Below are 25,611 nucleotides of genomic sequence, written 5' to 3' on the forward strand. Positions count from 1 at the left end.
TCTCTCTGCAGAGATGAGTCCAGAACCACCAGTACAAGTGAGACTGCACTTCTGTGAGCTGGCTAACATTTCCTGATAGTCACAAGAAGAAACGTGGGGAAGAAAAGAGAATTGATACTGGGCATGGACATCTCCCATCCTGCCCTTCTCAGTTTAAACATCATTCCCATAAAAGAGCAGAAAAAAAAGGGATAAAATACCTCGGTAGCAACTAATTCACAGATGATTCTTGTCATTATGAAAGTATTTCTCTGTATCTCTGAGCTACGGGGTACCATCAAGTGTAAACAAGAGCTGGCAGATTTGCAGCCACAAAAAACTACATATTAAATACAGGTTAATTTTCTGGACTTGTTTTATATGTTTCAGGACTTCAAGAAGGCAACTAGAAGTTGCTTAATACTTTTTTCAGGCTTGTGAGCCTAGAGGAAGCTGTGAAAAAGTAACAAGAGGAGCGTTAAGGATGGCAAAAGTATTTATATAGGAAGAGATAGAATGTTTTTTAATTACAGTTGTCTTTCCTACAACTCACTGAAAGTGGAGCACCTGGAACCGTACATATACAGCTGTGCAAGTCTGGCTTCCATACATATTTAATTGGTTTTATTTCACTCTTTAATGGGACATTTATTAGAAAACATCTAAGAGCTGGACAAGAAAAGCAAAGCACAACACATTAAAACAAATTAAAAAAAAAGTTGAGGGATAAAAAAACCCCAAGAATCCTGGTACAGAGGAAAATACAGGGACTCTGAAGACAAAGAAAGCCTAAATCCCAATTGATATGAAACTGTAGAAGCAAACGCAGGACAGAAAGGAAAGCAAAATCAGGGTTTCAAGGCTGTGAAGGATAAGTCTGCCAGGACACTGCAGGAAGCCTCAGACTTCCTCTCTGAGGGAGCTCTGAACCTACAGACCTGGATGTGCACACTCTGTGTCTTGCTGTGCATCTGCAGGAGAGAGACCCACGCACCTCAACAGCTCCCTTGGCTGTTATCTCTTAGTTTAGATTAGGTTATTTGTTTGTTTGTCTGTTCTTTAAACCAAGAGCTGAACAATCCTAGAAAAGCCATGGTAATAGCTTAAGAATGTGGGTTTTGCCACCTTAAACAGCCTAGAAGTGCAGATTGCTCTACAATTCACTTCATGAGGAAATATTGGTATTATAAGACAAAAATCTACACTTCTATTATCACCTTTACACCTGCTTATAAATTTCAAAACAAGACTAACAATGAAAATTAACTACATTTTAAAAAACCCTTAATTTATCATAATTGTTCTGATATTCTGTCAACTGGCAAATTAAAACATGAAACCAGTGGTTCTTTAGACAGCCTGTTTGGCACTCCTGCCACTCCTTGCCACTGGATCTGATGAGTACTAGAAACTTCCAAGGATTCAAAGAACAAAACTATCAAGCACTATCAAACACAAAAAGGTGTCACTTGCAGCTCAGGGTGTCCCTGAGTAACAAATTTTTCATGGCTAGGACAGTTTTATACATATTTATTAACATTCCTTCCCTGGCTCCTATTTTTGGCCACACAATACAGGGGGTTGGATGGATTTTTGGCCTGACCCAGCACATTGGATCTGCTGTCCTTCTGCTACTAACAATGACCTTAATCATGAATATTCCTTCTACAGTCTCTTCCAGGGTAGGAGTAATAACAAAACAAACCAAGAAAAAGTAACAAATCATATTATTCCCGATGCTGATAGGATTTAGGCTGAGATTTTTGATCCTGAGAACTCAGATTTCCTTGCAAACTGCAAGAGATCAGTTCCCACAATCGCCAGGTGCATGACAGACATCCCGCTTGGGGAGCTGAGCCTCCTGCAAGAATTCTCTGAGCAACGCCTGAAAGATTATGAATCTGATATAAAAGCCTGTGTTTTCTGAATCAGGGAAGGAAGAGCCTTGATTCTTCCTCCCTGTGGATTTGTGGGCTGTGCTGGAAGAGGGGAACAGAACAGTGGCACCTTAGAGGCAGTGAGGCAGCAGGGAATGCTGCACCACAGAGGCAGGAACTTCCACGGTGTCCTGTAGCTTCCACAGGATGCTCCAGAAGGCTGTGGCCTCACAGTGCCTTCTAACACCTATTTTTCCTGGCTGACAGAAGAGGCAACTCAAAATCCCCCTAAAGGCTGCCATTTGAAAGTGTGGCTCATTTTTATATGGACTGGAGCCTGGCCTGTTTCCTTCTAAAAGCATTTTAGCCAGAACGGAAATTGTGCTTTAAGTTTATCACCCCCAAAAATGAAACCTGACATGTCTGAAATTCAAGTGTAGCCTTCCCAGCACTTATCTACACATACCTGTGTCTGCTTTGAGGAGCCCAGAGGGCTGGACACGTGCAGTTCAAACTGCACACAAGAATCTGGGGTTTTTTTTGTTTTAATAAAGAAAGTTTTTCAAGTTTAGTTTTTGTTTGTTGGGGTTTTTTTTCTTAATTAAGCTGTCAGCCTCAAAGCCATCAGATTATGCTTAGTGTCTGATTTAGCTAAAGCCTTTCTGTGTTCTGACCAGCTAATGGAGGCCAACCATGTAAGGCAGCTTTGACATATTTCCTCTGTTTAGATAATTCATACTCATTCATTAGCCACATCCTTCCTCACAGTCATGTCTTCACAAGGGAAAAATCAAAGGAATATTTTTAATGTACTGGAAATTCAAGATAAATCCTAGAGCAGAACTCATAACTGATCTCTACTAGAAAACATGGCACAAGCTTATGCTAGTATTTCCAAATGCATGAAGTAACATATACTCTCAAAAACCTTGGCATTTTACCTGAGATGAAGAACCTGAACCATTTATAACATCTGGAACATCACTTTCTTAGAGTGGGATCACTTTTGAGGGATCAGAAAAGTTTACTAACATTTCTGAGCATTTTCTCAGGATTAATAAGAACTTTTGCACAAACGAACTCCAAGAAACTTGACTCCATTGCTAAAGAGATGATTTTCCCTGGAGATATAACTATCATACAATAATTATCTTCCTGTAAAATTGTCAGAGGGACAAGGGATTTGTAATTTTAGCAGAAGGACAGGGGCTGGACAATGACGTTGCCCCTGCACATGCACCTTTATTTTGGCCATGTGTAGCTGTCCCAGAAGTTTTCTCACCAGGAGATGGAAATGCATTTTTTGTTGTCAGGGAAGACAAACACTGCCACAGCTTTTGGTTCTGCACTGACTTCAGTAACATTCAACACTCTGCAAGATGAGGTGTTGTTAGAGGAAGTCTCCTCTGTGTGCAAAGTTATCCTACCAGTACAGCCAACATTTTCCTCCTCCAAAAGAATTCTTAATATTGTCCCACACTTTTTGTTTCAGGTTATCTGTGAAGATATTCATGTTCTTGCATGAACTTTGCAACTTAAAAGCCAGATGGCCAACCCAGGCAATGCACTTACTTTCTTTTTGTTTCCATCCTCATCTATGCATTCTCTGACAGGGTCTGAAAGAGAAGCAGATATTTTTTAGTCATCCCACTCCCTTATCCAGCCTTTTAAGTGGTGGTCACCAAAATACAGATTGCTTACTTAAACACTTGATTTAAGCTGTGGGAAATGTGTAGGGATTTATGCTAGAGTATGTGAATCCCTACATGAACACTGCAGGCATTTGTCCAAAGTGTGCCAGAACAAGTCAAAAAAGGCATAAACAATGACAGTGGTCCCAAAATACTCCGTGAGCAATAACTGGGCTGCAATTCTACAGCACTCCTTGAACAGACAGCTCTGCCCAGATAGTACTTAAAGGATGAACATGGCTTTGGTTCTGAGGCAGAGTCCAGCCTGACCTCAGAATCTTGTGATCCATTGAGAATATTCTGGGAAATTGGCAGGTAATGAGAATTTCCACACCCACACCCACATTTATTAAATACAGGAAGACCAGTACAGCATATCTATGCAAATAGCTGCAATAAGAACACTCAAATTCAGTTTCCTTACACTCAGGCATGACTGTGATGAGCAATTTTTTTCATATCATCAGTTAAATGGCCACAGGGTACCCACTGAATTGCAGTTTCTATGTTTGTGTGCTCTCACTACACACCTAAAGATATTTTGGAAGCAATTTCATATTTGTACTATGGCATAACAAAGTCTCTCGGATATGAAAACCCTGACTAGCAAACTCTTTGTAGAATACTAGACTATGCTATCCCATATACACTCTCTGCTCTGTCTTTTCCAGGATAAGTAATGTATTTTGAAATCATTTAGGAACTCTTTTAAACCTTTTTTTAATGATATTATTTTTGGTACACTTCCATACAAAAGGCAAGACTCCCTCTGCACGAGAAATCTAACTGTATGAGTCTAGAGGGGGAAATTATACTTTACAGATTGTATGAAATTTGTATAAAACAAAACAAACAGAAAAAAAAATCCAAACAAAAATAAATCCCCACCAAAAAAAAAATATATATATAGTTTTTCACCCCCTACCAAAGTCTTTACCATCAGCAAAAGGGAGAGCTAAATTTCTCAGGTATTAGGTGTTGAAGATGTCTATAGTTCAAGGTTTTTGAGCTGTTGGAAATGCTTTCATAAAATATACAAAGTTGTCACCTCTGGTACTGATAGGTTGTAGCACAGATTGCAATAAGAAAATAGTTACTGGTTTCAAATTCCTGCTCCCCATTCTGTATCTTGGATCAATGTAATTTACAGCAAGAAAAACCACATATTTTACAGCGTGAAGAGAGGAAATGCATCTTTAAAAGCTTATTTTAAAAGAGAGGAAAGAAAATGGCAGCTGTTTAAATCTAGAAAATGGCAGCTGTTTGATGCTCTGGAGAGATTTTAAAACAGCCAGAAGTGATCCCAGCGGAGGCTGATCGGATATCTCCAAGCTGGGCTGTGAACATTCTGCAACTTCCTCATTCTCAGAGGTCCTTGGCTCTGCAAAAAAGTCCATTTATTGCAGTGGAGATGTAACTAAGCCCTAGTAATGCTGGCAAAACCTGTGCAATGACTAACACCATGAGGCAGTGGCTTGTGGTGCGAACGTGTGGATGTTACTGTAACAGGAACAACAACAAGATGAGGGATAAATATCTATATCCACACAGGCCAAGGAGGCAAAAGAAGTAAAATCCTGGTCAGTGTTGAAGCAAGGTTCCTTAGAGGAGGAGTGTTGTCATCCACAAAGAAACGAATGCTTGTTTAAAACATTTTTACACTTTTTTCCCCCCTCTATGCTAATTCTTTATTATTTTTCTTTTTGCCTTCTATTTCGGCTGAATTTTCTGTGGACATACACACAACAATGCCTGAAAACTTGGAATCTTTACTCACAGCATTTCTGAAACGTGCCCCATTCGTTCAGGACAACTCCAGCTTTCCTGGTGTCCTTCAGTCACTGACCAGTCCTGAGTACTGATTACCAAGATTTTTATCAAGACTGATTTTTATCAAGATGGTAGCTTGAAAATTCAGGCCTAGCCAGTTCTAAAAACCTTGCTGGAATTGGGCTAATTGGAAGAGCAACTGGATACATGTTGAAAGGGCACTGATTTTGTTTCACACATAAGTGGTGGTGGTGGTGGTCTAGGTCAGCATTTGTGATGGTTGCCAGGGAAACACTAACAAAGGAGCACCTAATTGCCTTCTAAAATCAAGAAAAATCATCCTGGCTTTGCATTTTGATTTTTGTGTTACACTCCAGACACAAGGCCACAATTTTTGGACTCACCCATGCACACTTTTTTGATAAATTCACTGTTCAATGTGATCATAGTGGATAAATCTTCAAAATTCTGGAGCTTCATGATTCTGTTAGCAGCAGATGGCCCAGCCAAAGTCCTTAGCTGCCCTTCATCATATCCGTTCCCAATGCCAATTGGGAACAGGGATACCCCTAGGAAAAGAGAAGGAAAGGTTTGAAACAGGCAAGGCACAGGAGAAGGTCATTGCTCATGGATGTGGAGTGTTTAAAGGATGTGGCTCTTGGCAGCATGGTTTAGTGGTGAGCTGGGCAGTGCTGGGTTAATGATTGGACATGATGATCTTAAAGGTCTTTTCCAACCTAAAGATTATATAATTTTTTTTTTTCATTTGCTTCCTAAAAAGAAAAAAAAAAAAAAAGAGCCAGGAAAAGTTTTTCTCCAACAGTTAATTTTCATGTATTACTTGCATCATTCCCCAACATTGGCTTAAGGCAATGAAGGGCTGAAATGATGCTGCTCTAATCACATTGTTACCTAAGATGAGCTCTATTACTCCCAAGCATAATAAGATCATTCATGGGCAACAAAACACAGCTGCAGACTTAACGACAACATCTTCACTCTTTTTAAATTAAAAAAAAAAAAAAAAGAATCTCAATATGTTGTTTTCTTTCTTCAGTTGCACGGTAATTGGATTATTTTCAAACCACTTAATTAAAAATAACAGTTGATAGTTGTTATACAGCCATGCCTTATTCAATAGCTCCCAGAGCAACCTTCAAAGGAAGTCAAAGTTCCTCAGCTGAACACCTGAGGAAGCTGAGATACAGAAACAACAGCCAGAAAACTTGCAAATCATCAGGCAGCACATTGATATTAAAAGTAGATTCCTGTAGAGGTCAGTCCAGAACCTGAGCAAAACCTCTAATTATTACTATTATTATCATCATTATTATCTTTATGATTATGATTATTGTTATTATTATTGTGAACCTTTCAAGTTTCACTGTACTGCAGTAGTATTGAATTTATTATATTAGACCACACTTCTGTTATCCCTGCCTACCCACAGGATCTTAGAAAATGAAATGCTGCTGATTTGTGAGCCTTGTGGAAGGTGTTCAGCCTTAACTGGTCCTGAATTTCCCAGTAACTCAATGGCATCTTCACAGGGCACGTTTTGTTCAGGTCTGTTCTTTACCACATTATGCACAGTAACTCCAGAACTTCCATGAACACACCAATGCCTTTATTTTCCATCTTTTGTTCTAGCTCATTACTTAAAAAGCAACAGCTCTACTTTAAAATAGTGACAGTGAAATGAGGTTTACTGTTCAGTCTTGCAGAGTGTGCAGCAGCCTCCACAGCATCCTGTGAGCTCCCTGACACGATGACAATTGCGACCTTCGATGCGCTGGGTCTGCCCCCGTGGGATTCTGACATTGCATTCTGGACCACAAAATCAATGGCATTTCCTAGGAAGAAATGAAGAGAGAAATGAGAGATAAAATAGAAAAGTCACAGGAGACTACAAAACTAAATCTTATGTTGCTTTAGTGTTATGTTAGTAGGTAGTAAAAAATATTTAGTCTTAAAGGACTGTTAATGTCTGATTTATTGCAGCTACATGAAAGATCTCAGCCATTAAAAACCTTCCAGTATTATTAAGACATCCCAACACAGGAGGACCATCCTTAGCTCCATCCCTAGACCATCCCAATCTCTGAAGTGATGGGAACTTTACGACCTTTCCTTAGCCACGATAACAAAGTTATGCTCCTCGCTTTAGTATTGACCTTTTCCAGAAGTATTGCCATCACTAAAGGATAGAAGACATATTCCTGCTTCTAACTTGCCGAGCAACACTGACATCCAGTGGCGAGCCGCTCCACAGCTTGGCAACATCCTGAGCTGTTCACACAAGTGGCTCTAGCTAAAAGATCTAGTGCTTCTCTAATTTCATCAGTTTTCCCTATGGGTGTGAAAAACCTATCTTTCCTCCATACTACCAGCAACCTCTCTGAAATTCAAACTCTGTGTAATCCATAATACAACTGGGTGATCCATATTAAAATAAAAACAAAACGAAAGAAAACACACCAAACCCCACAAAACTTGCAAAGAAATTCTACCTGAGCTACCAAACCACAAACTGGCTGAAAAGGGAAGCTGCTGCCCCTTCATTTAACAGCTGTGAACACTCAGGCAAATTTTTGTTGATAATTATGACCTCAGCAAGAGAGCACTTTGTTAGTACTTGTATTTAGACATGTATTTGCACAAATATTTACACTGGGAATCATGATATGCAGCTTTCTTAAAAGCTCCTTTGGGCTTAGAAGTTATCAGGTCAGGAAGTAGAAATGAAACCAGGTGACTGATGTGACATTTGGGGCAAACAGTGACTGCTGAATAATAAACACTTGAAAGAGTATTTCCTCTGAGTAATCTGCAGTAACTGTAAAGCAAAAATAGGCTTGACTGAGGAATTCACTGTACAATTTATAATAAAAAATGCATTTGTAAAACATTGGAAGTCAGCCTGTAGATAATTCACCAGCACAGCCCCAGTACACCCTAGCACACCTCAACACTTTGTACGTGATGCCTTCTTGCACCATGTCACCCACACCTTTTCAGTGACAGAAGCAAAAACCCTTTGCCCAAGCTGCTGCAAGCATGGACAACCTTTAGGAATCTCACTCAGCACATTAGTTATTGATAAGGCTTGCAGAGCTGTGATTGTTCAGCTTAAAGAAGGCTCCAAGGGAGACAACACTGCAGCCTTATAGTATTTATAGGAACTTATAAAAAACGGAACTTATAAAAAAGAGTGAGAGCAACTTTTTATACTGGCAGGTAGGGACAGGACAAGGGGAATAGTTTTAGACTAAAAGAGGAGAGATTTAGATTTGATGGGATGAAGAAATTTTTTTTACTGAGAGGGTCCTAAGGCATTAGTGGAACAGGCTGCCCCAAGAAGCCATGGCTGCCCCATCCCTGGAAGTGCTCAAGGCCAGGCTGGATGGGGCTCTGAGCAACCTGGGATAGTGGAATGGGTGCCTGCCCATGGCAGGGAGTCAGAACGAGATGATCTTTAAGGTCTCTTCCAAACCAAACCGTTCACTGATTCTATAACATAGCAACAGCAGGTGGATTTTCAGTGAAAACCTCGAAATTTTGAATGTTTTTCTACTTGCAATAAAACACATTTTAAAACAGCATTATTTGTTGGGTGATGGTGATTCCCTTTCACAAACTACTATTCCTGAGCACAAAAAATAACTAACCACAGGTATTAACTCATGTCCTACACAGCTGTCCCACAATCCTTTCTACAAATGGTTTTGTGTCTATCTAGGTAAATATTAGATACAGAATGGCACATTAGCTAGAAATAACTAAGGATAAAACAAAATACAGCAAATTCATATGACTATATTCAAAATCCCTGAGGTTGCTCTAGTGCCAGCAGATTGACTCATTTCCCTTTGGTCCTACAAATAATTATGAAAAAAGTATTTTGGTTTTTAACTTTCAAATATATTTTAGGCTAAACTTTTGGACAGTAAAAATCACAAATGATTTTTCACTCATTTGTGAAAAGTACTTGAAATTTCTGTGCTTGTCTGTTTTCTTTAATGACCCTTTGACTTTTGTGTGGTTGGTGTGGTCAGCAGCCACACCAGCTCCATTTTTCCTCTTCTAACATTAATTCTGAAAATGTTCAGAAACTCCATACATATTTGCAAACTGAAAAAAATCCATTATTTTTATAATTTCTCATAAAGAAATCAAGTACCATTGTACTAGAACCAGCAACTATTTCAAAGGCCCCAAAAGCAGTTACTCAATTTAATGCACGGAAAATTTGGTTTAGCCTAGTAAAAACTCTTTGGATTTCTCCCTTTATTTTGAAGCCAGCTCTAGAGAAAAGAGCCAGGTGTCTGATGACATGATCAAATGAACACTTTTGTCCTGCTAGAGAGATTCAGAAAGTCCCCATCCCAAGCTGGAAGCTGTCACTTCTCACTCAGCTCTTCGTCTCTCCATCTCATCACAGAGGGAAATACTAAATCCCTGAGAGGCCACAACAAAAACTATTGACTGCTAAAAATCAACCAACTTGAACATTTTCATACTGTGAGACTGCAACACAATGGAAACCTGACATTTTCATACCAATAAAGGAAATATAATTATTTACACTGAATTAAACAACACCAAGCACAAGGCTTTATTAAGACCAGGAAGAGTGTTCACAGCATGGAAATGTAAAGAGAGTTCCAGAAAGGTTTGTGTTGGAAGGTTCCTTAAAGATCACCCAGTTCCAGCTCCCTGCCATGGACAGGGACACCCTTCCACTAGCCCAGGCTGTTTTCAGCCATTTTAGACCTTCCCTCAGCCCACCAATGGTGGTGAGCCCCCAGCAGCCTTCCAGTTCAGTCAGTAGGGTATGACTGCCATTCATTGGGCATGTCCAGGGAAAAAAAAATGCAAATAAATAAAAAGGGAAAACAAAAACCCAATTGAACCATACAGGCTACTTTATAAAGGGCAGGTCAGTCATTCCAAAGGCTGCCAGCACAGAACAGCACCTTCTCCCCATCCTTAAGTGCTCATGTTTGGGATAATCACTAAATACTGACAATGAACATTTTATGCTTAAATTCTGTCAGAAAAGGCTTTTTAAGAACATTTTCCTGGTTGACTTGACACCTGATGGATATTAAAGTTAGACTTGTATTCTGAAGTAACAACTCAGAATGGTTCACACAGAGGTTCCTACAAGGACTGCAAGTTGATTAAATGGACATAAACAAGCTTTAAGGACAAAAAAAATATGTTGAGTAGGGTTGGAGGTACTTCCTGTGGGTCTACAGGGAATTACACTAGATTCTGCCTTACTGAATAGTTTCATTAATGATTTGGATGGAAGAGTTAAAATGTGTAAAAAGGCATGTTAATCTGAACCACAAATATTAAATTGGGAGCAATCATGGACATCATGGAATTGACTGAATGAGCACAAGGTGCCCTAGAAATATTTGAAATATATCCAAGAAATGAAAATGAAGATTCATCCCAGAATTAGCCAATCTGGAACACACAGACATTTAATGTTTTGGTGCATGCCTCAGGGAAAGCAAAAACTTCCTAAGAGCAACCTTTGCAATTATTTTGTTTAATTTTGTCTGAAACAAGGAATGAAATGAAAAGCCCCCGTGAGGGTCTGTGGAGTTGTGACAGACAGGGGATTACAATTAGATGGGAGGTTCCTGCTGGGAACTTGTGAATCTGTGCCTTAAGTGGCCTCAGTGGTTTCTCTAACATTTCTGCAACATCTTGACCAAAACATGGACTACAAGAAATCTTAATCACTCTCAAGACCTGAAAGATGCCTGGGAAAGAAACAAAAAAGGAATGGTTCCTCAGAAGCTGAAGTGATGCAGAAGGAGCCAACACCATCTGGATGGTGGGTATTACAGATTGCAACTACTTAACCAAGGATTTGTCTAACCAGGAACAACTCTCCACAATGATAATCATAGAAACACAAAATCACAGAACGGTTTGGGTTGGAAGGGACCTTAAAGATCATCTCGTTCCAACCGCCCTGCCATGGGCAGGGACACCTCCCACTAGACCAGGTCCATAATCTTGAAGCTGGTCTTTGTATCTTAATTTAGAGTCTTCACTTGACATTGAACTGGGATTTTTAACTGAAAATAGAAGATTCTTTTAATTTTATAACAAATCAGCTATTGAAAACTGATCCCACAGTGCTTTAAGCAGTCAGCTCTTGGCACACTGATATTTTGACATTAACACACATTGATTAACAGAATGGCTGAACTTTTCATGAGCAGCACAAACCTGTCAGTCCAACACCACTGAATGGAACAGGCCCTAATAACCTTTCCTCTGCTTTCCTGTCTCTGCAGATCACAAATCCTGCTTTTCTCTCACCACCAAGGGCTTCTGATTATCCCAGGCTCCACCAGGAGCTCATTCAACTCACAAACCTTGTAAGAAATGAACTAGAAAAAAAAGGCAAGCAAAAAAAACCCTGAGGGACAGTGAATTAAAACAGCTCAGGGAAGATATTAGTAGCACCCAAAACTGGCTTCAGAAAGGAGATGACACCACCAGTTCAGAAATATTTGTGGGGAACAAGTGAAAGTCTCTGCCAGTGGGTGGGAGCCCTCTGATCAGAACAGCTGCTGGCCTTAGCTGATGGGGGGAAAGATTTTGGAAATTCAGTACAGAGTGCATCAGTTGGGGAGAGATCTGAATGAGGAAAAGTGCTATGGGGGTCCTTTGCTACAAAACCACAGGGAAAGTTTAGAAGAAAGACATTTATTCAGCAAAGCTGAATGCTGCTAATCAAATATGTTAATAATGATGGAAAGTTGCAGGAAAACTATTTAAGATTTTTTTTTTCTTGGAGGGGGCGGGGAGGACATTTCTTTCCCTAATGAAGCTTTTATACAGCTGAGCCACATAGACCATACTTCCTCCAAATTTTGAGGCTGAGGCAGGAAAATGTCAGCCTAAAAGAGCAACTTTTACTAGAGGTATAAGGAAGCAAAATAATGTTTTTATAAAGTGTTAAGCAGTATTTACAGTAGGGATTGCTCAATCTGTTCCCTGTGGCTCTCCTAAACACCCACAAATGCTGAACAGAGACACATTTATGTGATTCTCAGTTCTCCTGCACACATCACTTTAGTGTTTAGTTTCCTTTTTTTTTTCAGTTGTTTCTTATGTGAAGTTGTACACGATTTCATGATGTCTGAATAGCCCCAGAGCTGCTTCTTGATAGGTTACTTGAGCCAAAATTTGCCTGATGTTATTGAATGGCCCCATTGCACAAGCATGGGAAAGCTTTGTGGTATAGGCTGCTCTTTCTTGTTCTTTCTATGCCCTCAAATACTTGGTAGTTTTTCATTATTTCTTAGTACTAAAATCTCTCTGAGTTTCCTTATGGCTAAATTATGCAGGAAAGGGAATGTTTTCTACAGGAAGACTTTTGCAGCGGCAGCAACAACTGCCCTCTGCACGTAGAGCTTTTTGGACCTAAATAGCACAATTTGGATCAACAAAGATGGAATAAAAATGCCACTGAACTGTGCTTCTACCATAGGGCAGCAAGTGCAAATAAGAAGAAACAGCTCTGGTCTGATAGCAGTGATATTTTTGATGGGTCAATTCAGATCAAGTAAAGGCTAGAAAAGATTTCCTAAGAAATCAGCATCCAGACTGAGCCATCTACTCTTGTCAAACAGCCTCTGCATTTCCAGAGGCCTGAGCACAGAGAGAAAGGCCTGAGTGACCGTGCACTTCCTGGGAATGCTGTCTCCTGCACAGCCAGCCGCATTCACTCACATCACAAGGTGCAGGACAGCACCGCAGTGACTTATTTTCATTACTTCATTTGGGAGGAACTACTTCTACTCTATTCCACTTTGGTTCATTATACCACATCCCCAATCAGAGTCTCTGAGCATTTTCCAATGAGACATAAACAAATCACTAACGAGGATGTCATGTGGCTGCCTCTCCCATTTCATTTCCCAAAGGCCATGTTTGCTCTGTTTATCCTGCAGTTCCGTGTGGCTTTCTCTACACATTACATGGAAGGCTTCACAAAACTTATCTATCTGTATGCAACAATTCATCCCACAATGAGCCTATAGAAGTCTCATCAGCCATCTGGTATTTTTATTTCTCCAGGCTGAGAAAGCAATCAGAGCTAATCCTCCTGCGAACTATGGAAGTCAGGTTTTATTTTGCACTTTTCTGTACAAATAACTCTTTACAGTCCAAAGACCCCAAAAATCTGTGTATTCCTCAACTCTTACAGGACCCTGATGCTAGGTGGCTGCCAGAGTAAACGTGGTTCCAATCCAGAAGAACAAAATTCTCAGGGTATCTGGTGAAAGATGTTGTAGGAGAACCATTTATGCTGAACCCTGCCACTGATATTTGTGTGTGCACCAAGCTTCCACAGACCCAGCGGGAAATCTCTGATGTTGTAGCACACGAAAATTGAAGTGGACCTGTCTGTCGGGAACAGAAGATGGCATTTCAGAAGTAACTCTTCAGCTGAGGTGTTGCCTTAGGCAATCCTTGTTCCCAGCTCTCTGGCACCATCCCCAAGTCTTGTGCCAGCCCAAGTCCCTGTGGAACCAGCATGGCAGCTTGGATGAGGGAAGTGAACCGCACAGAATACAACTCCTGTTTTGCTATTTTTCAACTGGATGAGTTACACTGGCTCAGCACAAACACCTGGTAAGGGCAGCTCCTGAAGTCAGCATGAGCAGTTCTGCTCCTAAGCATCTAATCAACTAACCAACACTGAAAGGTTAATGATCAAAGTCTTTACTACTTAATTATGCTCTCCTTGCTTGAAAGATAATGAATGCAAATCCCAAGCATTACTTCAAGGCTTCTTTCCAACATACATTAAAGATAAACCATAATTTGTGTAACCTATGAATACATTTTAATAGAGAAAATTGAACCTTAACAAGAGGTTGAACCTTAACAAGAAATGACACCACAGTGACATAAATTGGTGCTTGGGGCCAGCCTGTATTTAGCATTACTTGGGGTTTCATTCCCCCTCTCGTTTAAACATCAATATTCACAAAATCACTCACCTAGTCTGGTAGGACCTTGCTCCCTTTGTTGGATGGAGTGCAACATCTCTACAAGCCTGTCAGTCTCTTGAGGCATGTTCCATGAAATTTCTAGATTATTTTCTCTGGCATACTGGAGAACTGACACATGAATTGAAGAATTGCCTGAAGGAGAAAATAAACACTTTAAGCAGTGCATGTGAATGTCATAAAATAAACCTACAGACAACGTTGTGGTTGTGATTTACATTAGACACAACTGGACAGTGGTTTTCCATTAGAGTGTGAAAACTGCATTTGCACTCAAAAGATCAAAACTGAACTATTCCCTGGTGAAAAAATATGCAAGTACTGCTGGAAGCAGTTGCTTTTCTATCAGGAGTCAGCATGCAGTATTTTAGCCCAGACCAATATGATAGTAACTGAAGAATTTCATTTAATTGATCTCCATTCAGTATTATTCTTTTTCCATTTTAAAATTATCTAAACACCCCCCTCAGGTTTTTTTTAATGTGCACCTTGTTTTGCACAAGCAGTAGATTGATGCCCCATTTGTCAGATGGGCCAAGCTCCCTGGAGCATTTCATGCCCAGTTCCCTCTCTCATACAGCACTGGAGTGACATGCATAGGACAAAGGGAATCCAGGGAGCTTGACCTGCAAAGGGGCATAAAGAGAAATCCCAAATTATGCTCCTCTCTAACATGCTGATTATACATTATGTAAGAAGTATGAATAAAACTATTAACAGAGAATTTATATAAATAGTTAAAAATACCAGATGTTGTTTATAATGATTGGCTGTACTTCTCTTCATGGCCTCTGACTGAAGGTATTTATGTATAGAGCCCAATGAGTCTTTATCAATGCTTTGTGAAACATTTATGAACACCACCAATAACAGCAGTTGTTCCATGGAAATGGTTTAATGTTGGATCAAAAAAATACAATTCTGATTTTAAAAAAACTATATAAAAATCCATGTTTGTTAAATGCTACTGAGAAAACACAGGATCCTGTGTAGCCCCTGCCATGCAGATGGACTTGGTACAACCCACACAATGTCCTAAACTGCTTCATGTATGTGCAGGATACAAGGCACTCTGCCATGGGAGGCTGCACTGATAATAAAAGATAAGGAATGGCCTAATCAGAGGTGTATCCCCCTGTCGGTACACACTCTGCAAGTTCAGTGAGCTTAGCACTCCCAGAAAGTGTCAGCCATCCCACATGGGTCAGTTTTCTGAGGGATTGGCATGATTAATGATTAAGAACTAAAAAACCCCCACTGAGAAGCTGTTTTGTCCCCTACAAGGAAGAGAATACAAAACATCTTTCTGTGTTTGAGCTGGAAGGCAGATACATACCGATCACAACACTTCCAATAAATGCCCGCACAAAGTTTTTCATTTCCTCAAACTCCGATGCTCCAATATTGGAACTTCCATCCAGCAGAAACATGATGTCCATGGGTTTGTTGCACAACTCTGAGGGTGAGAGGGGGAGGGGAAAAAAGTTATTTTATATATAATAACCAAAAGCAGCATCTGCTAATGTGGTAGGAGCAGAAAGGGTAGGTCCACTCCAATTTTGGGAAAACAAAGCAGGATAATGACCAATTGAAAAAACAAGTGATGCCCCTTCGATGAAAGCCTTGAGATTCACATCCAGTGGGATATTCATGGACATTTCAATTCCTGCTTTTCTACTGATTCTGTCTTCCTCTTAGGGGACTAAAACAAAAACCAGCAGCAGACGACAACAACAAAAAAAAAACAATGCAAACCAACAACAAAATAAAAAGAAACAAACAAAACCCACAATACCCTCCTCACCTCCAAGTAAACAAAAGAAAAAAAAATGTGAAAAACCCAATAAAGTCTCCTCACAAAAGAGGAAGCGCAATTTTACATTATACTAAGCAGAGAAGAATAATAAGGATAAAGACAGGAGACTGTTTTTCTTCTGGCACTCTCCAACCTTGGAAGTTTGGAGAACAGTCTGAAAGCTGCTCTACTTTGCTGAAAAAAGGACATGAGGACTTTGAGTGTTCAGAAAACAGACTGCAGAGCTGGGCTCAGTTCTACTGGACTGAGGATGGGGCAGCATCCTCAATCTCTAGGGAAAAGACATAATCCTTCCTTGGCATTTGGACTGCAAGATACCAAACCACATAACGGAACCCTTCAAATTTCAGTGATGCACAGGGTAAATGGAGGAGACCCGACAGAGGAAAGAAGAAATCACACAGAAAATTCATCCAATCTTACCCATAATTTCAGTCCTAAATCTCATCCCACGAGAGCAGCACGACTGCAGCACTAATTCAGGCACCTCTTCAATAAGTCTGTTGTAACTATTCAAGATGATTGGGTCATTAGGCTGACTGATCTTTCTGAGCTCTTGGATATTGGCACTGGGGGTTATGCCTATGGGAATAACATTTATGCTCCTGGGAGGTCGTGTGATAACATCAGTGGAAGGACTAGATGACACCATATATACCAAGTGAGGAACATCTTGCCTGCCCCCATTCACTGATGTAAATGTGTGTTTGGAAATATAATTGAGGGCATTGCCAGTGTTGGTAGCCTTCCCTCCCTGGTAGGGTATGCTCCTCACTTTCTCAATAATTTCTTCCTTTGACTGTATTTCCCTAAAGGAATACTCCAGACTGACAGTTTCTGAATACTGCATAACTGTAATGTGAATATTTTCCTGTCCCACGTTCATTCCTGTGATCACCTTCTCAATGAACCTCTTGACTTTACTGAAGTTTTCCTCCCCAACCTTGTCAGATCCTTCCACAATAAAAGCAATATCCATCCTGTTGGAACGGAACTTTTCTGAAAAAGGTGGCGTGGCTGTGAGTCCCAAAGGGGGAAAAATGACACTGGACATGGTTGGAGCGGATGTAGCTGGTAACACTGGACTTTCTTCAGGTCCAAGATCACACAGGTGATCAATGAGGATATCCCTGTTGTCCGATAGCTCCAACACGTTGCTCACTAGGAAGGCTCTGCTGCCCGGAAACATCCTTGCAATGAACTTGACTTGCTCTACATTGATATGTGGCCCAATCCCCACAGGTATCACTGTGATATCTCTGTTCTTCAAAAACCCGAGGATGTCGCGGATTTTTTTTTGAGATTTGCTTGCTATAAATATCACTGCAATTTTGGCAGCATTGGTCCTTTCTGCTTTTCCAAACACATGCAATGCAGTGTATTTAAAGACTTCATAGGCAGATGCATCTCTATCGCCTGTGTATTTTATGTTCTGGACGATTCTTCTCATCTGGGAATTTGTTTTGATATCTTTAAGGTTAAGATAGATGGCGGTACCAGCTGTATACACCAGAACTGACACTCGGATTTTCTTCTGGGAGACGTGGAGTTTTTTCATCATGCCAATTATGAAAGTCTTCAGCTGTTCAAAGTCCTCCTCTGAGAGTTTATTGGAGCCATCGATTAGGAAGGCCAAGTCCATCATCTTGCTGCATGAGTATGCACTGGCTGGTAGCTCAATGTCCTCCTCTGGAATAGGTGTTGTCAGAGTTAAGGTGTTCTCCACGGGCTCACAATCCACACAGGTTAGGTTCTTCCCTTCACACAGACTACAAAAATCATCAAATGAAAAAACCATCAAATTTAACTGTAAAAAGCAATGCTTATAACAAGAAGTCATCCACACATAATAAAAGAATGGCAATACAAAACCAAGCATCTCAAAACCATAATGAAACCAAAATATGATGTGAATTTCTTTTTTCCACCACCCTAATTCCCCACAACTCCCCACATGGTATTGTACAGCTAAATCCCCCATGTTCATGGATGTTTGTTTAGATCCAGGAAACATGACCAACTATGATGTGTTTGTCAGAAGAAACTCCTTAGATCAGTCATGGGCAGAAGATGTAAATCTGTGTCTGGAAACTGTCAGTGAACCCACTGAGCATCAGCAGTACAGTGACCTACAAGCCACTGGTGGACCGAACTGGCTGATCTGGTTTGCTTCACAAGGAACCAAAACTCAAGGCAAACCACAGGCAGCAAACACAAAGCAGACATCTCATACTCTACATCCTAGAGTAGGAGAGATGTTTTATCTCTGATATGACTCAGCAAACTCTGTGCAGGGGCCAGGCTTACATCGATTTTAACCATACTGAAATTAATAGTCTTTTTTCTATCTCTAAAGTGCTCTACATTCCTACTGGGGTTTTTTTTCCTGACTTCATTTTGGTTTGGACATAGCTTTGGCACATGTTCATCCACTGTTTCTTATGTCTCTTACCTTCCTATTATTTACCATTATTTCTTTTATAGTCCAGTTTCTCATATTAAATGGTTTATTTCAGCCATAGCTGTTATCTCTTTAGTCCTATGTCTTCCCTCACCATTTCTGCTCACCTCCATTAGTACATTTTTCCCTTCCCTTTCCACCTCAGCTGCCAATTTCCTTTCTCCCCCCCATCTCTGCCTTTTCCACAATTCATCCTTCTGCACCCCCATGAGTTTTTTTACCTCTGGCACCCTCTACCTCTTATGAACTCTTTTATAATTCATCCATCTTTTGCAAGGCTTTAACAATTCTGCCTTTCTAATTCTCAGCTGCATGTTTCTCTATATTTCCTAGAATCACAGAGGGCTTTTGGCTGGAAGAAATCTTTAAAGTGTATCTAGTCTGACTCTCCCGCCACGAGCAGAGACATCTTCAGCTAGATCATGCTGCTCAGAGCCATGCCCAGCCTGACCTTAAATATTTCTGGGGATGGGACATCCACCACCTCTCTGGGTAACCTATGCCAGTGTTTCATCAATCTCTTTGTAAAAAACTTCTTCCTTATATGTAATCTAAATTGAACTTCAGCTTAAAACCATCACCCCTTGGTCTGCCCCAACTGGCCCTGCAAAAAAGTTTGTACCCTTCTTCCTCATAGGCTGAAGCACTGAAAGGTCACAATAAGTTGTCCCCAGAGTCTTCTCTTCTCCATCCTGAACAATCCTATCTCTCTCTGCCTTTCATCATAGGACAGGTGTTCCAGCCCTCTGATCAACTTCATTTGTCAGAGAAAAGAACGTGACTGCACTCAGGCACAGGGTGGAACAGAACCAGTTCATATATTCTCCTTGTCTTACTGGACAGACCAAGGAACAGAGTAGGAAAAGGTTACAAAAAAGCAACCACCAAAAAAAGCTTGTTTTCACTGCCAGAGAAAACCCAGGATGTACAAACTCCATGAGTCAATACTGGAAGAAGGTGCCATTTTCCAGGAAAATACTTAACTTTACACGTGGCACCTTTATTTAAGTTCTCTTAGTTTCAGTGTTATGTTCTTTTCAAGCTCATTTTAGTGTCTTCCTAATTGCAGAATGCACTGCTACTTTTGGCATTAAGATACAGCAACAGAAGATTTATTATTCTAATCCTAATATGAACGAGATTCTTCTAGTTTCCAATTTCCTTTGGATGTTTGCTATGAAATTCATTTTTGTGCAATATTTTCTATTGTTTGTACAGATGGTGTAGGCATCTAAATTAGGTGACAACTCTGCAAAAAGATGTTTCCCTAGTGAGGTAAGTTTTCCTAATGTTCTGAAATCTTTTGTGAGCAGCAGCCAGTGTATCAACATTTAAGATAAATTATTATTAAGGATTGCAAAAATTAGAGAACAGAGACTCATTTAAGAAGACTCTTTCTTGACCTTTTGATGGAATTCAGGGCTCTTCACATATATTGTCTAAAAATATATATTTAATTGATCGGCCTCACAGTCTCGTGCCCTGGGTTTATAGCTCAGTTGCACACTAGTCCTGGCTAGAGACCAGGAATTGAAAGTTCGTACCCATTCCGAGCTTCTGTGAGGTTCAGAGCACTTGGAGCTAAGGTGTTGGTCTGGGCTAACAGCTGCTGCAGTTTTACAACTCAGTTCCCATTAAATCTGATCAATTTACAAGTTGGAAAACTCTCTTTTATTCATGGCATTATAAGTCACTAGTGAAAATATCCATCCATGGTCCAGACATCCAAAGAATGACAAATTTTCAGAATATGCCGCAGGGCATTAAACAAAATGCAAACAGTCTCTTTGGCTGAAGGCCCTCATCCTGCACAGTGCACAGCATCACACTCCCTGCTATTCATTTCATCCTATTTGGAAATGCCTGCATGCAGGATCAGACAACGGGTATCACTTGAAAATCTAATGGAAATTGGTTTTCCAGTAATGGGACACAATTCCAACTGCTAATAATCTCAGCAAGTTCTAGACTGAGTGCACATTCAGACCTTGCACTCTTCACAGGAATTTTTTTATCACTGGCAGAAGGAAAGAGTCTGACAGCTTTATTGATGTTGAATCACACATTGCACAAAAAAAAGTGGAACATCTGAAGCCAGTAGGGCCACCTACACATGGGAAAAGGACTAATTTGAAAGGAATTTATGCATTTCACTTGCTTCAGTTCAGCTGACATCCTATAATCCCTATTTACTGTCACTGAAAAACTTCAGTTCTGAGTGCTCTGTGAAAGGGTATTGACATAAATGATAATTTCTCCAAGCTTCTTTTTGAGAGGTATATTTAAAGTCACATCCATAAACTTATTCATGGGGATGTATTTCAACCCTGACCCTTCATCCTACACAGGAGGGATGCTGGTTCTCTGCACAAGCCCATCATACCAAGATTGACAGTGCTGTGGATCATCTCTGTTCAAAACTACTCTCTTTCCATGCGGGATCTTGTCACCTCCAACTGCACACACAGGACAGTCTTCTGGACTGACACAATCCAGGGACAGCTCATCAAGTATTTTTCCTGTTTCAAAATAGCAGAGCAGTGTAAAGATGCCAGTTGTCATGAACTGTAAAACTAATCATGGGGTTAAAAACAAAACAATGCTTCTGAGGTGGGCTCAAACCTCCTGAATACTCTTGCTGGGTGTTGTGGCCACTGCTAACTCAACACAAAGCAGTATCTCCTTCCCTCATAGTGGCTTTTACTTAGATACTGGAAGCACCTAGCCCAGTGTATAACCTGCAACAGCCAGCACCACACAGAAGGTAAACATATCTTTAGAACAAAGCATGGAAGATGTCAGGGGAAAAGGGCATTTTCCTTTTTACATGTATATTATTTATTTCTTCTCCTATCCTCTGCCTCATTCTGATCAGGGCCCAGAATAGCTACTTGGGGTCTTAAAATACCTTATTTCTTAGTCTTTGTGTCTTCAGGAATGATTTATGAGAGTTTTCAATCTACTTTTGGCCCTTGCTTGTCTTTCCCTCTTTCCCTTCCTCTCTTTCTTCTCCCTGTCCCATATTTCCCATAATTATTCCTTCCCCTTTACTACAAGAAGAGTTGCTGGAATAGTTAAGCTGGAAGCTCTGCTCACAGGAGGATGCCAGCTGGGCACTTTTAGGAGCATCTTGGAGGTAATAAGCAGATCAAAGCAATGGGTTTCCCCCACTGCTGTAGCTGCTCTGAAGCAGAGCATTTTATCAATTTCCAGCACAAATTCATACCCTACTTTAACCACAGAATCAACAATCTCTGTTCCCACACAGCCCCTAATCCTCCAGTCCTATCAAGCTGTTCCCATCCTCTCTCATCCTTGCTGGCAGGGATTCATCCTCCTCTTCTGGGCAGCACTTCATGCCCTCCACACACTGTGCTCACTTCACAAACTCAAACCAAGATGCCCAACCACCTCCCTCCTCAGGCAGTAAGGAATTGTGGTGAAAACATCAGTGAGCCTGTTAAGAAGGAAAGCTGTTTAAGTAAATCAAAAGAAGGACTTACCTGCAGGACAGTGTACATGGCACCCTTCCACACACCGCAGAGGACACTCCAAAGCCTGGGGGTGTTGGCATGTGACAGGACAAGCAGGTCCACAGCTGTTATATCTCCATTCACACTGATAATCTAATTCCTGTTTATTCAGGTCCTCACAGCTTTGTGCTAGGCAGGGAAAGAATCAGAGGGAAAAAAAAAAAAAGAGTCAAACCATAATGTATATTTCACCATGCCTCTCAGAATTACGGCACATTGTACAAAGTGGACCACATATATATAGAAAAAGAAAGATTTCCACCGATAAATAAAGATTTTTTTTTTTACTACATTTTTGTTTTACTACAATCAGGGCAGGCCACCTCTTCACACTTACATCTTCTCCACATAATGAAATACTTGCTCTAGGATCAGAAATTCTTGGATTTGATAATAGCAAATGCAACACAATCCTAAACTGTAGACTTTAATTAATGCACTTGCATATGTATTACAGAAACTATTTCTTCCCCTAGATTTCATACCACAGGCTATCACACCCCCTAATTGATGGATGGGTTTGCCAGGTACAGAAACGGAACAGGGAGTGGGAATGTCAGAGCATGTGGTGATCTGTTTACCCATTGCTTTTCTGATCCCATATTGTTTCCCCCACTTTCCCGTGCCCCTAGCCCTGGCCACTCCCTCGGGCTCTCCCTACTGGTTCCTGTACCCCAACTCTGCCCATGTACCACCCCTGAGAAAACCCCCTGCGCCTGAATCAGGAGGTCTCTCTGCCTCTGGGGATCACCGGGATGGGATGTAACCTTTAAAGGTCCTCTGAAACCCTCAGGGAGGGACCCTTCTCGCCTCCTTCGCCGTCACTGGGCTGTAGAGCTGATCGCTGGCCGGAGCAAGAGTGCGGGGCCATCCAAAAATGAAAAGGACAGAATGGCTGCCCTGCCCTAAGCAGCCCCACGGAGCTCCCAGGGAAAGCTGCAGCTTGCTAAACTGAACCCAGCACTGCAACAAGAGCGAGCTGTTAGCCCAGCCCCATCAAGGTGAAATGCTCTGGATGTCAGTGGGAGCAGAGTTAAATCTGACCAGTCTGAGCCAAAACTTTGAACCTTTTCACGCAGTTGTGCCTCATGTTTTCTGTACTTACGGCACAGAGTCGGTGACCTCCAGTGAACAGCAACCCCCTTCCGTGCACAGGCGTGTGCGTAGGCCGCAATGGTGTCACAGAAACACTCACAGTCCCCAATAGACTCACAAGCACAAGTGTCATACAGGCAAATGTCAATGTAGGGCTCAGGATTCACCTACAAGAGAGAAACACGGGGTGCAGGACACTCTGAGACCCTTCATCTCCTTCCTGTACACATCGTTAACCTTCAGATGGTTTGGCTGCTCCTCTTGCCAAGGGTCGAGGGGCCACAGATCAGTGCAAATCTTTCTGCTGATGTCAGCAAAGACTCAAATTGGGCCGTGTTCTGAAAGTTGCTACAGATACTGCAGTTTGAGGTCACTTAACATTTTTAGGCCTTGTCTCCATCCCTCTCATGCAGCAGCGTGGGTATTACACAGCCTGAATGGTGTTGCATTGGCTCAGCTCCCCCTTCCCTCAAATCTCAACCCTTAGGCTTCACTTCATGTGCAGTCTCTGGGCTGTACAATAAAATTTCTCTTGGGCAGGAGTTACTTCATAGCTTAATAGGTGCATTTTCCCATAATACATCCCATAAAGGTGCATTTTTCCCATAAAGCATCAGCTAAAGGACAAGGTGAGAGACGAGAACACCAGCCAGCCTCCGCCAAGTCCTATGTGCTCTCAGCATAACCACACTTTTTCCCTCAGCTGTAATCAATGCCAGCACAGATCATGCAGAATTGAAGAATGTGAAACACATGACCTGATACTCACAAATTTTGTGCATTCTTCAAAGACACTTCCAGACAAAATGCTGCACGATGTTTCTACCATCATCTGCTTCACTATGTTTCCACCACACAGTGGAGACATAAAGGTCTGTTCCAGGTTGGGCTTAATATTGTAAGAGACAAGTAGAGATTGCATTAGCCTTGTCTTCAGGACCTTGGGACTCTTCAAATTGAAGTTAGAGACTCAATAGCAATTTTTCATGACAAAGGAAATTGTTTCTTTGAGTAAAGTTTCAACTTGTTGTACAACAAACACAGATCCTGTTGCAGTAGAGCAGATCACCTCCTTGATTTTCTCCAGCTCTTACTAGTACCCTGTAGTTCTAACTCAGGCATTCTGATGACAGGAAGACCCACTGCACCAAACACCCATCCTGACAAATGATCAGCCACAACTCCTCGGAAGGTCCACCGGACTTAAAAGTATGATCAGACTTCAGCAGACAATACCCAAGGCTGCTGCTGAGTCAGAACAGCTCAGTAATCTTCCCTCCTCCCATTTAATTCATCTAAGAGAAAGGACTACTAGTACTGACATGGAGTTTAATACAGCAGCATCCTGCAGGTCCTGTCCTGTGCCTGGAATGAGAAGCTGCCCCTTCTCAGTCTTACCCTGTGGCCTCACTTCTCAGTACTGCAACTTTTTACTGCACTGCAATCAAGTCAAATGAAAAAAAGTGACATTCAGCAAGGTAATATTGTGGCTATGTCACACTTGCACATAATTAGCAAACTAACCCAAAAGATTTCATGTGATCAAGAATAAATGCTTCAATGTATTTTTCTGGTAATTTAAATCTTGTAAGAAAAGTTCTAAAAAAGGCTCTCTCCACCCTCCTGTCCCTGATCATTTAGATACATTTTCAAGGAGAAAAAAAGCATCAGCTGAATGAAATGCTTTGTTTTACAAATGTCAAAACAAGTTGTTTTCAATGTGTTTTCTTGCACATTTCACTTGGAAATTCTTTGGGCTTTATTTGTCAGCTACATACAAATTTATTATTCAATTTTATTCTTTCAAAACTCTGTGTTTGGAAAACTGGAAGTAGACTTTCATGTGTAATATAATTAGCATCCCATGTACTAGGACATAGATACTAGGACATAGATAACACTTTCAGAAAGCAGGCACCTTCCCCAAAATTCAGACACAATGATGGTGGCAATAAAGTTTCCCATCCCCTCCTGTATCCTGCTTTTTCTGTCCAAGCGTTTCCAATTGGAAAATAACAACCGAATGCTCTTTACTAAAAAAAAAAAAAAAAAAAAAAAAAAAGAGAGAGAGAGAGAGAAAAAAGAGAGAGAGAATCATATAGAAAGAAATTAACCTGTGCATTCCATGGTTTGTAATGGACAGACTAAGATTTGGGATCTAGAAATCTGAATAGGGAAAAATGAAATTTTTATCTGAACTCCCCCTGACAGAAAATTACACTTATTTTTTTAAGATTCAACTCTAAAATGAGATTTCCAGTGATACCTGGATTTCAAGCATCTGGGCTGGATAACTCTAGGAACAGCCTCTATCATAAATATTGGCTGTTTTAACA

General features: G+C 40.8%; 1 protein-coding gene across 4 annotated transcripts in view; it reads right to left on the minus strand.

The window, feature by feature from the left end:
- Positions 1-25,611, minus strand: part of VWF (von Willebrand factor) — a 140,054-nt gene that overhangs the window by 36,911 nt on the left and 77,532 nt on the right. For all 4 annotated transcript variants that reach the window (XM_069003401.1, XM_069003400.1, XM_069003402.1 and 1 more), the window contains 10 exons: positions 24,045-24,164; positions 23,286-23,442; positions 22,151-22,309; positions 21,031-21,166; positions 16,610-17,955; positions 15,707-15,826; positions 14,362-14,505; positions 7,027-7,170; positions 5,722-5,886; positions 3,429-3,472 (listed from right to left, as the gene is read on the minus strand). In XM_069003401.1, coding sequence (XP_068859502.1) covers positions 3,429-3,472; positions 5,722-5,886; positions 7,027-7,170; positions 14,362-14,505; positions 15,707-15,826; positions 16,610-17,955; positions 21,031-21,166; positions 22,151-22,309; positions 23,286-23,442; positions 24,045-24,164 — 2,535 coding nt within the window. The remainder of the gene's footprint in view (positions 1-3,428; positions 3,473-5,721; positions 5,887-7,026; positions 7,171-14,361; positions 14,506-15,706; positions 15,827-16,609; positions 17,956-21,030; positions 21,167-22,150; positions 22,310-23,285; positions 23,443-24,044; positions 24,165-25,611) is intronic.

Source organism: Aphelocoma coerulescens, chromosome 1A (genome assembly GCF_041296385.1).
Source record: "Aphelocoma coerulescens isolate FSJ_1873_10779 chromosome 1A, UR_Acoe_1.0, whole genome shotgun sequence".
Taxonomy (NCBI): domain Eukaryota; kingdom Metazoa; phylum Chordata; class Aves; order Passeriformes; family Corvidae; genus Aphelocoma; species Aphelocoma coerulescens.